General features: G+C 33.7%; 1 protein-coding gene and 1 pseudogene across 5 annotated transcripts in view; both read right to left on the bottom strand.

The window, feature by feature from the left end:
* Strn3 (striatin 3) overlaps positions 1-12,860 on the bottom strand; it is a 129,938-nt gene that overhangs the window by 14,520 nt on the left and 102,558 nt on the right. For 3 of the 5 annotated variants that reach the window (XM_023721812.1, XM_004637102.2, XM_023721813.1), the window contains 5 exons: positions 10,573-10,713; positions 5,976-6,109; positions 4,537-4,712; positions 4,349-4,396; positions 3,950-4,071 (listed from right to left, as the gene is read on the bottom strand). In XM_023721812.1, coding sequence (XP_023577580.1) covers positions 3,950-4,071; positions 4,349-4,396; positions 4,537-4,712; positions 5,976-6,109; positions 10,573-10,713 — 621 coding nt within the window. The remainder of the gene's footprint in view (positions 1-3,949; positions 4,072-4,348; positions 4,397-4,536; positions 4,713-5,975; positions 6,110-10,572; positions 10,714-12,860) is intronic. The other 2 variants (XM_023721814.1, XM_004637104.2) reach the window with 1 other exon arrangement.
* Positions 2,447-3,363, bottom strand: LOC105742955 (annotated as a pseudogene).

Raw genomic sequence — 12,860 nt, 5'->3', positions numbered from 1 at the left:
ATTACCATATTAGAGAAACCGTGTAAGATTTACATCTTATGTGTCTGAATTATTTCACTTAACATGGTTTCAAGGTGCATCTATTTTCCTACAAATGACTTAAGTCTATCCTTTTTATGGCAGAGTAGTATTCTACCATGTATAAATACATTTTTTATCCATTCACCTGAGGATGGGCATATAGGCTGTTTGAAAGATTTGGCTATTATGAATTGTCTTTAATTTCAGGGGATGGGGGATGATACATGAAGAAGGATAGCTGGGTCAAATAGAATTTCTACTTTTAGTTTTTTTGAGGTCTTATTCATACTGATTTCCATAGTGGCTGTATCAGTTTACAGTCTTACCAACAATGGAGAAGGGTTCATTTGTCCCCACAGCATCACCAGAATTTATTATTGGTTGATTTCTTGACAGCAACCATTCATTCTGGAGAGGGAATCTCAGGTGTTGTTTAGCCAGCAATGACCAATATTTTTTCATTTATTCGCCATTTGTATTTCTTCATTTGAGAAATGTCTATTCAATTCAGATGTCCATTTTTAAACTGGACCTTTAAATTTGAGGGGATCTAATTTTCTTGAGTTGTTTATATATTCTAGATATTAGTCCTTTGTCTGAGGAGTAGCTGGCAAAATTTTTTCCCCATTCTGTAGATTGTCTCTTCAGAAATTAGTGGACTCCTTTGCTGAGCAGAACCATCTCAAAGTATCTAAATTCAGTTCACCACCTTACATCTTGTTGTGTATCTCCTTATACTTGTTCTATCTCCATTTCCACAGATGCTACCATTACATACTTACTTGCTCATGCTAAAATCCAGTATTAGTAATGAAAATGTTCAGGAATTAGACAGTGGTAGCTACATTTCTTTAGATACTAAAAGTTACTAAATCACATACTTTAAAGAGGATGAACTTTATGATATGTGAATTACATCACAATAAAGCTATTCATTAAAAAGCATACTCAGGCTAGAGATGTAGCTCAGTAGTACAGTGCCTACCTGGCAGGTATGAGACCCTGAGTTTGACTCCTGTTACCCTCCCCTCCAAAAAACCATACTCACTTAAATCAAGGTCACTCACTTATCACTTTACCCACTCAATTCATCAATATCCTGTCTATTCTACTGTACTTTCTCAATATGTATTACAGAGAAACATTTTTTAAGGGGGGTACTAGGAATCAAACAGCATCTCACACTTACCAGACAGGTACTGAGCAACTGAGCTAAATCCCCAGCACCCCCAATGCCGTATTAAGCACAGATCCAACTAGACTACTGTAACTCCTCTATTCTTGACAACATCATCTCCACAGATCTAATACTTTAACAGTATTTACTCTTCTTTTTTTTTTTTTAATTTTTATTTTCGTGGTACTGGGGATTGAACTCAGGACCTTGAGCTTGCCAGGTAAGCACTTATTCTACTGAGCTATCTCCCCAGCCCAGTATTTACTCTTCTTAAACCTCAGTTTATTCTGCCTACAAGTCAGGCAGCTTTTAAATTTTTTTCCAGATCACTTCTTAAAATTTTTTTACCTAAGTTGCCTTTTGTCCTTCAGATTTTGGCTGGGATGTCATTATTTTAGACTATCCTGACCTCTAAAGATACCACCTATAATCCTGCCACAATATATTTTTCTACCATTTACAAGTTGAAATCATACACGCCAACCTCTTATTTACTATCTACTTTTCCCATTACACAATCTTCTTTTGTGTTTTTGCTCTTTATTGCCAAAAATAAAACTTAAAAAGACAACCATTGTTAATCAATAAATATCCCTTCCTTTCTATACTGATCTCTGGTTTTCTCCAGGCTGCCTAACTAGCTGCTTTGAGAATCCTCCTACCTAGAGACAGTACTAAGGAACCAAGACCAGAATCTTCATTAGGAGAAGCAAATGTGTGGAAAGATCCTTTGCTCCTGCCCATCCTCCACCACTGAGCTAAACGATCAGGCTGACAGCAGGAAAGAAATTTGTTCAGAACTGCTGAGTAGAGGAACAGCATGTTTATTTGTTGGGGCAGAAGACTCAAGGTCTATTGGTATTCTATTCCCAAATAGTTACTTCTCAAATTAGTGACAGCTAGGAATTTGAAGAACCAATAGGTTGGCCCCTGGGGGAAGGAGCAGAGGGCTTATGTGCTAGCTGGATGAAGTTACCAGCACCCAATCCTAATACCAGAAAGGTTACATACAGCTATGAAGAATCCTTTTGGACAGAAAGGCTTTAAAGAGCTGTCATGACCTGGAGAAAAGCCCTGTGTTCTCAGCTAGAGGACCAGGACAGCCCTCTATTGGCATGCTAAGAAACAGGATGAAAGGGACGCTTTGGATTCTGGTAAGCACTACCTTAGAAGGATCAAGGATGTAAAATGTCTTGTAAAAACTGGCTTTGCCTAAACCCCAGAGGTATTCCCCATAATCTATCTGCAACCCCTAGCTAGCTGGTCCTGGCAACCTTCATGAGGCTTGAGCAGCAGCCCAGAGCCCAGAATCTAGAAGCCCTCAAGAGAGACCTGAATTCCAGCTGCTGCCTTGAATCACCCTTGTGCTAAAACAGGTATGCTGTAGTTAAATGATGGTTAGTTAGTACGTTGCTCTAGATCTAGGGCTTAACTGAGTTTGTAATCACTTAACAACTTCTTCAATCCAGACAGGGCTGAAAGAACAATGGTATCAGGGCACAGAGAGCCGCAGGACTCCACACTGTGGTAAAACCTCACTGGCTTGCCATTGGGGTCATAGGAAGTCCAATGACGAGAACTCACTCTCTGGCCATTCTTCAAGCTTGCAGTATAAGATATACCTCAGGGCATTGTCCAGATCATATTCAAAAGCCACCCAGTCAGTCCAGTTCCGCCTGGCACGCTCCTTGCCCAAGCCCTTCTGGACATAGGCGCACAGTCTCAGCTCCTGGCTCTTTCTCAGTTTGACAATCACAATGTTTTCCTCCTCCACATAATCACTGGGGTCACTGTCTCGGTTATGGGATGTTATCAGAATCACCCAGGGACTGTTGGAAATGGGGTCTTGAGGGGCACATCTGGTCTTCACTGCACTGCACATAAAGTACAAACTCTCCTGAGCGCTCAGTGCAAAACTCTTCACACATGCAGTCCCAGGAGTACTGCAGCTTGTCCATGAAGTTGTCACTAGGGAGCGGAAATAACCCGAGCCTGTGGGCGATGAACTCAGGAACAGTTGAGGAATTGGCATCAATCTGAACCCAGTCAATGGCTATGGTGGGACCTCTGCAATGAAGACCTTCTGAACAGAGCGGGCCATCCATCAGGTCTGTATTCTCTGTGATGAATCTGACATTCTCTTCAGTGAGCTCAGTGATCTGCATGTGAGCTGGCTGGTATGTGGGCCTCCCACCTCTACTCACAATCTTATTTCTTAACAAAGTGCTTATCACTATTCTTGGCAAATGTAGGCTCAGATATGTGTCAAATAAAAAGAACCAACAGTCCATAAACATTTTGTTTTAATATTTTATAATTATAAACCATTTCCTTATAAATATATTTGAATACATGTGCAAGTTTTCTTATAGAACAAATTTCTAAGTGTCAGTTGTATAAGTTCTTTTTCTCCATTTTGAAATTAATTTTGGCCCTCCAAACTGATTTATAACATCATAATCCTTATCTGTTTCCACTGTCTTTCATTTAGTATTCTAAAATTAGTTAACTAATACTGAAAACAAAAACTTTATATTTTGTTGTTGTTTGTTTTAAAAAAGATCACAGAAATACCAATACACTGACTTTAGTATTCATATAGTATTTCGAGAAGCAATCTGCTATCCCATAGAAGAACTAAATGAAGAGACTATCATATATTTAAAACCTGCCACAATATTTGTGGTATTTACTTTTGCCAGCTCAATCCTTTAAAAAAAAAAAAAAAATACATTTGATCCTTTTACTTACCGTATGTATCATACGGATCCACATTAGGACTAGGCATATTCCACCACTGAATAGTTCCATCAATGCCACCACTAAAACACTGCTCTCCATTAGAACTAATAGCTAATGACAGAACAGGGCCACTATTATAAGAAAAGAAGAGGGAAGAAAATTACTTATATATACTACTAAGAAATTCAAATCTGTTTCCCCAATTCCTTAATTTATGTGGTATATAAAAATTGTTTCAGGTAAACATGTACATTTGAACATTACTATTGTAATTTATATTATAATTACTGACCTAGTGAGGTGTTAGTCAACTAATATCTTTTCTAGTATCAAACACTGACAAAAATGCCAGGTTTCTGGATTAACAATAGTTGTAACTATGGTTAAGTACCAATCAATAGAACTTACATGTGGGCCCTAAATGTGTAGATAGGCTCCACATCTAAAGAGGCACTCCTAAAAGGAAGAGAATGAGGGGGAAAATATAATTAAATAATCATATATCACTATTAATGTGCACCTAATGATATAAAAAGGATAAATACCCATATAAACAGAACTGGAAGAAAAAAGAGGACAAATGTGAAAATACTTGCTTTTTGGCAGGAACTGTTTTTTGCAAGTTCCAAAGTTTTAAGGTATGGTCCTCAGAGGCAGTAACTAGCACAGGTTCTACAGGATGAAAAGCTAATGCCCGTACTCCATCGAAATGGCTACGTAGTGTATACTTGGGGTTCCATGTCTTTCGAAAGGCATCTTTATTGGCAGGCAACTAAAAAGAAAAAGCATACTATTTACTGGTAAAAGCAGTACATTTGCAGGTATGTGGAGCTTTTATTTTTGGTGTGTTTAAAACTTAAAACTGGCTAAATGTCCTGTGGACATTTAATATACCTTAAAATCATAGCAAATCTTCATCATCTAGTAAGAATTCAAAAGAATAATTTCATTAGTTTTTCAAATACATAAATCAAATGAAGAGCTTTTTAATCTGTTTTTACCTAACTGTAAAGCTAAACCCAAAACTTCTATTAAAGTCAGATGAGAATATAAATATCAATGCAGAAACACTACATGAAAATAAAACCACAAAATATATAAAAATTACCAAACATCCAAGGGTACAATAGTAAACAGTACAACTGTCACTTAGGAAATTTACTAGCATGTGAGTGGAATTTTTACAGACAGAAAATTAGGATACTTTCCAAAAGTCTCAACTAACAGCCCTTTAAGATTCTTTCATGCCATTTTCCTAATACTTCAAAAGAGGCCAATCATTTTACCCTCATATCTTCATCTGTAAGATAAGCTGTGAAACCACTTCTAAAGCAATCACAAGTTATAATTTAGTTACATGTATACTTTAAAAATATTAATGAGAATAATCTAGCCCACCAAGGCTGATTGATGACTCTAAAGAACATGCTAACATAAGTATACAAGGTAGAAAAACAAACTGACCTGCTGAAAAACTAAACTCCATTAAAATAAAAATAGAAATAAATACTACAGTTAACTCTCAATTGACTGTTAAGTATCTAGGAAAAATTTAATGTAAGACTAGTTTCACCTCTAACACTGTCATTCCTACCTCCTCCATCCTCTGGCTACCCTTCAACAACTGGAATTAAATATTCAGGAAATGATGCAAGCTAACTTTAATGTCATCTTTAAGAAAATAAAAGCTCAAAAATAAAACATGCTTTTTAAAAGGTGCATAATTATCTATTTTAACACTAAAATATTGCTTAATTTGAGTAGATAATTGAGAGTTGACTACTCAAGAAACATTTATTGACCAATATTTTAAGGTAATAATTCCAAATTCCTAGCTAATTCACCAAAATACCTAAGAAAAACTTAAGCACCACAAAGGAAGTTATAAAAGAAAATCTACACGTCACTTCAAATCACATTGACACACTTAAACTTATCTTTTCCATGCACGATGACATTAATTCTGTTTTAAAAGTGATTTCCAAAAATGAGTCTTCTATTAAATCATTAAAAAATTAAAAATAAAACCACTTACATCATAACTATAGTCTGCATCATTTGTTACCGTCAAGTCTGCAAGGTCTCCAAGGCCCAGTACACTTAACAAAACATCATCAGAACCCATAATAAATGACTTGCCTCCTCCAGATGGAAACGTTATTGGTTCAGCTATAAAGAACAAAACCGCTTCTTAAATGCTGAAAAATCATACAGTACAAGACAATATTGTGGGGGAAATTTAAGCACTTAACAGTTACAATATTCAATAATATAATGAATTTCTACTTTCTCAATTATGCTCAAAAACTTTTACTTCTGAGTAACAACAAACAAATGTGTTGTGATTACAATGTAGTTATCTTCCACAAATCAAATATGCATCAAATATACTATTGGAGGTAGGAGGGAGGGCACAACAACTATTTAAATCTCATCACTTCAGTAAATAATAATTGTAGTTTATATGTTAAGAAACAGGACAAATTTTGATTAAATAAGAGCTAAATAACAGATGTCAGCTGTTCCTGGGGGGACAAATATCTGCCACTGACCTCAAAGTAGCTCATATAGTACAATAGTCTACAAAAAAGTTCTGTTTGAGAGGTCAGTTCCTAAAAGGTTAATCCCTGTGATCTTCAAAATGCTTTCTGGCTTTATAGCTTTATGATTTTTTTTTTAATGTCCTATTTTGTTTCTTATGTATGACACTTCTAAGATGAAGACAGTAATATATACTGACTACAGAACTTCATATTTCTAATCAGAATTGGCATGCAAACAAAATAAAAATGAAAGGTTCATTTGACTATTTCTTTATCTGTTCTTTTGTGCTATTAGAGCTTTCTGTGTTTGTATTAGCAGTTCCAATTAATTTAGAATGTGTTTTTTCTATAAATATTACATTGCCATAACTTGAATTACTGACTACATCATTATCTAAACATTTTGTTGAATTATAATGAAATCGGTAATTCTCTTAAATCACTTTGAAAATTTGCTTTGAAAGCAACATGTTAATATTAAGATTCCAAAAGAGAAATACTTAAAAAATTGTAACACAAAATAACTCAACATTTAAGAACACTAAAATTTATGAACAGATTTAAAAGGGAGATATTCCAAAATTCAAGCTAATATCTGAAAACTTCCTATAAAAAAATAAGTTCAGTATGCTACAGGAAACATAGGTATAATGAAGTTAGTCGATTCTTAATACAACTAATAATTTTAATATGTAATTAACATACACTATGGAAAAAGTAAAATAATTCTTTATTTAAAATATTTTGCTATTTGGGGCCAGGGAGATGACTCAGTGGAATAAGCGCTTCTCTTGCAAGTGCAAGGGCCTGAGTTCAATCCCCGGTTCCGAAAAAAATAAAAAATAAAATAAAATATTTTGTTATTTTATCCCATCAAAATTAGCTACATAATTTGACTCAATAGCACCCAACATGTGACAGAAAAAAATATATACAGGGATACTAAGTAGTATTCATCTTTCAATGATCATAACTAAAGTCACTAAGTAAAATGTACTCAAAAGCATTTTCTGTCAGTAAAAAGAATTTTCTGAAGCATGTAATTTGTTTCTAAAACAATGTCACAATTCCTTCCACTAACAGAAATCTTAGAAGACTAATAAAATAACTTTAATATAAATTATTTTCCTTTGTTATAAATTCTTTTTGTAGGATTATTTCTGTTTAAACCACAGAACCAATTGAGTACAAAAAGGGAATTGCCCTGGAAATGTTAACTATTTTAATTGGCGTGTTAGATTAATTGGATTTAACAAAAATTAGTATTATACTCATTTCTAATCATGTGAATATATTTATGTCTACTTCTCTACACATACAATTTATATACTACAAACTACTGTGCTTGTTCCACATTCGTTTACATATATATTTATGTGCAAAAAATCTTTTAAGATATTATTTGTTTTCTGTATCACCCATCATGCTGGCATATGGTTATCAGAGTAAATACTCAATTTGCTCATTTTCCTGTTGAAGGGGCTAAGTTTCACCCTACAAATTCATTTTGCATATTAATGTTAATATAATCACATATTACTACATGGGCATTAAAATGTCATTAACAAAAACTTAAAAATATTTTTAATGATAGAAACAATAAAACTTTTTTAGGAAAAAAACTATTAGATAAATATTAAAACAAGCAATTTAAAAATACTATTTTTTTAATGGTAATCTTAGGATGTACAAAATGAGATTTTTTATTTTTTATTTTTTTTTGAAACAGGGTCTCGCTATGTTAACTAGTTAAGGCTGGCCTTGAATTCACTAGGTAGTTCAGAGTGGCCATCAACTCTCAGCGATCCTCCTGCCTCAGCTTCCCGAGTACTGGGATTACAGGTGTGCGCCACCACACCCAGCATCAAAGTAAGATCTTTTAACAAAGCTTTTTCATAGTTCTATAGAGTACTCCAAGGAAATGTGTAGCTCACATATCAAACTCTCCCTTTCTCTTTCAATCTTACCAAAAAAAAAAAAATTTTTTTTTTTAATTTTAGGGAAAGATCTACAGGGTATTCAGGGTCTCACTACTAGATTGGACTCGTAAGTGATCCGCCTATTTACAGTCTCCCAAGAGCTGGGATTACAGGTGCGCACCACCACGCCCAGTCTAATTTTACTAAATCTAAAGAACACAATGAAGAATTTTGGTTGTGCCAGTACCAGCATGGTTTATACCAAGTGTTTAGTAGCAGTCTGAAAGGTTATAATGTTGAAGTATTTCTCCCAGAAAAGACTTTTTTTCTTTATAAAGTGAGGTATAACATGGAAATCAAAAGAAAATAGATTATGAGTTCAAGTAGAGTTCAAAGTCAATTCAAATATCCTTAACAATTTTAGTAATTTACAGTTTCAAAGATGCAATTAAATTCATAATTAACCCCCCCCCATTTTTTCCCACTACTATGAAAGAGATTACTGACATCTATTCTTTAAAACACACACATCACATAAACACACAGAGAGTTCTAAATTGGGATGGTGACCCTTGTCTTACTTTTTCCATAAAACTTGGAATTAAATATTTTTAATTGAAGGGATCCATATTCCTATGATTTTTGTCTTAAACTGCAAAATCTTCATTCTAAAAATATACCTTAATTACAAAATTTTAGCAAATTGTACTATGTATTGATTAGCAAAAAAACCCAAAAGTTAGCTACAGTGCTAAACATACAAAATGAAAACAAATGAAATATAGAGTTGGTATTTGCATTTTAGAAAATATTTCCTAACATAAAATGAAATAGTTCAATAATGGAAATGAGATCCAGAAAATAATCACTTTTCATTTTTTTTTTAGTTTTATTTTAGTGATTTTTTTTTATTTCCTCATATTTTCCTACAGATTAAGGACACACTAAAGATGAGTCCAAAATTTTTTTGACTAAAGCAAACAAATCCCCTTATACAACAGGTACAGAAACATCAATAAAATCCAATCTATGTCAAGTTATTAAATATGAATTACATATCTCATATGTTAAGTAGTCTGACTAAAAATTCAGACTCTTAGATCTTAAATGTAACTTCTGCATCTAGAAGGAGGAAAATTTACAAAATTACAAAATTTATAGAAAAAATCTTTATATACAAGGAAAAAACCATGTTGTCTAAAATGTAAACTTAGAATTATCTTTTTTTTTTTACTGTACCAGGGATTTAACTCAGGACCTTGTACTTGCCAGGCAGGCACTTATCCTACTGAGCTATCTCGCCACTCCCTAAAACTAGAATTAGCTACTTAAACCTAAGATTTTAAGTTACTCAAGTATCTTCAACTAATATCAATTTTGGAAAAATGCTTTAGGTATAATTTCTCATTTCCTACATTTCTTGTTTAGGCAAATTTTAGAAAAATTAATTACTTGATAATACATGCTGCCAAGTTAAAGAATAATGATGTTGCTTTATTATTAAGTGATTAAAAACTAATGAAAGGTTACATGTACCTTTCAAATTAATATACATATAAAGTGCAAAGCACAATGCCTGGTACTTAGTTGTCTTCTAGTTAAGTAGTAGTTAACAATAGTCACTAAATTTAAGCCATCTGACAAAATAGCTTATTCCTTACATATAAAGTTCTTTACTGTAAATTTTGTGATTTTGTAAATTTTCTTCCTTCTAGATGCTAAAGTTATATTTAAAATACTCTGAACTGAGCTATGATGGAAACAATTCCATTAAACATTAGAATCAAAATCAAATATAGTGGGGCTGGTGAGATGGCTCAGTGGTCTAAAGCACCTACTTAGAACAAGCTAAGCCAAGCAAAGCACAGGGACCACGGTTCAATCCCCCAGCACCACATGCCAGCCAGCCCCGCCCCCTGGTGGGCTGAGCTGGCCCCCACACACACAAATAAATAAATTTTTTTAAAAAATCAAATATAGAGAACCAGAAAACAAAAATTTCAAAATCTCTGATGGTTATGCCATGAGCTTGCCCAACACCTTCTCTGAAGATCATACAAGGTGATCTTCAACATTTTAAACAGTAGAAAATTTGCAATTAAGATATGATCTGGAGTTAAGGTCTTTTGCAATGTAAAAAAAAAAAAAATACGGTAGCTAAATTTTGTACCTTCCTCTGCTCTTGCACCTTCATGATCAGTCATTCTAGTAGAGGCTGACCTAGACTGATTAATGATTCCTGAAGGGATGTGGGGCAGCTCATCATCTCCCAGATCAGCTATCATGTCGCAGAGTTTTGTCCTGTTGACCCCTGTAAATTAATGTCAGCAGTAGAGGTTCATTTAATGGCTACCGCTTGACTTGCTAGCAGCCTTTTTAGTAAACCCATTTATTAACAAAACAGACTTTTAAGAAGGCCCAGTTATTAAGAGTATCATTAAAAGATGTTTCCTATTGTTATACAATTCCCCAAAACACATGAAAAGAATTTAAATACTTTAACTTTTCACTATTCTGTGGATATCTGTGGAGATGTCTCCACTGTGTACTTCAAACATATGCGAGCAAAGCAGAGGAGTAAGAAAGGGACTGAATGGGGAAAGGGAGAAGAGAACTTCTGTTATTGAACCCAAGTTCTGTAAAGTCTTACACACAGGAGACAAAACAAAGGAAAATTCTGGTGCTTACGGTTGTTAACTGACGTAAAGAATAAAACATGAGCTTTCAACTCATATTTTAAAAAGTTAAAGAAATAAATACAAATGACTTTTACAAGGGTGCAACAAACAATTAACTTTCCCTGATGTTTCTCTATGGCTATCTTCCTGCCATACTGGCACAAATTTGTTATTAACAACCCCAATTTCCCTCAGTTTTTTCCAAAACTGAAAATGCAGGGAAAAAAAAAAAAAAATCACTTCTGAGCTCTCTTAGTTTCTCATAAAGATATGAAAATCAAGACTATTACAGGCCATAAATTTTAGGGAATAACTAAAGCCAAAATTATCACTGGCATAACTAAGGCCAAAATACACAAAACTGAAAAGCTTCTGATGTATTTTCTACTTTAGCTTCTGAACATTCTCTACTTTAACCCTGGACTTCAGAAATGGCAGAATCATTTATTCGCATGTATTCTGAAAGAAAATTTAACATATAAAATGTTACAAAAAGCCAGACATGGTGGCTATTCCCATAATTTCAGTATCTGGGAGGCTGAGGATCAAAATTCAATCCTAACCCACAGCTTAGTGGTTTAAGTGAAATGCTACTGCTAAAGTGTAAAAAGGCACTGCAGATACAGTTTGATGCCTAGCACTGTGGGTTTCCACCCACAAACAAGAACAATATTCTATTCAATACAAAGTAAAAACAGGCAAATCCATGTTCAAAAGGTGTGATTTTTATATTCACTAATATCGCCATTAATTGACTAATTAGACTGCTATATGATTATTCACTGGCCTTTTAAAATATTATTAACTGTAAAGAAAACAGCATTCATCTAGGTATCTAATAGAACAATAAGATGATAAACCTTAATGGAAATAGATGGAATCTTACACAGTAGGCTCCTAACTTCTAAATAATGCTTATGCAACTCAACTTGTTGATATGTAGTAATATATAACATACTCTAAATTCTCTAATGTAATTTCCCTTTGCCAATGAAGTGACCATGAACAAATTCTCTAATAAAAAATAGGTGTCCTACCACCAGTTAAATACAATGAGCAAGAAAACACCCTTTCTCAAATAGCTCCCCTTAACAGCTCTTTCACTTGCACGTTTATCACCATCACTGACTTAGTTTATGTTTTTAAAATTTTGCCATCAAGTCTTAGCAATTCCTCTATGATTTATAAAATAAGGAAGAAGTCTCCATTTTACTTTTAAGGCTATTGTACATTGTAAATATAATAAATACAAGATAATTTCAAATATATGAAATCTGATTAGCAGTAATGAGAAAATTACATGGTATTTGTATAAAAAATATTACATATTAATTACAATATTTAAAGGTTAATGTTATTAAATATTAATACGTAATATCTAACTCTCAACTACTGCTAAAATTTACAGAAAAAGAAATCCTCCCCTTTTTTTTTGGAGATAGGGTCCTACTATGTAGTTCTGGATGGCTTTCAATTCACTATGTAGTCCAGGCTGAGAAATATTTTTTCTAATTCTTTCAACAAAATTTTTTTTTTTTTTTTGAAAACTACTATGGTGGCTGGCTATAGGAATGTATACTTGTAAATCCCCGCACTCAGAAGACTAAGGCAGGAGGACTGCCACAAGGTGAAGTCATATTTTTTTAAATACTGTATTTCCTAATGACAAGGTGTTGTCTTAGATCTGGAAGAGCAAATGACAACTACTACTATGACATTGAGAAAATCCAAATCAGAAAATGATCCATGGAAACTTGTTAAAACTGATATAGAATGAGTT

This window comes from Octodon degus, unplaced genomic scaffold, assembly GCF_000260255.1.
Source record: "Octodon degus isolate 3935 unplaced genomic scaffold, OctDeg1.0 scaffold00086, whole genome shotgun sequence".
Classification (NCBI taxonomy): Eukaryota; Metazoa; Chordata; class Mammalia; order Rodentia; family Octodontidae; genus Octodon; species Octodon degus.
This window is presented reverse-complemented; position numbering and strand designations above follow the sequence as displayed.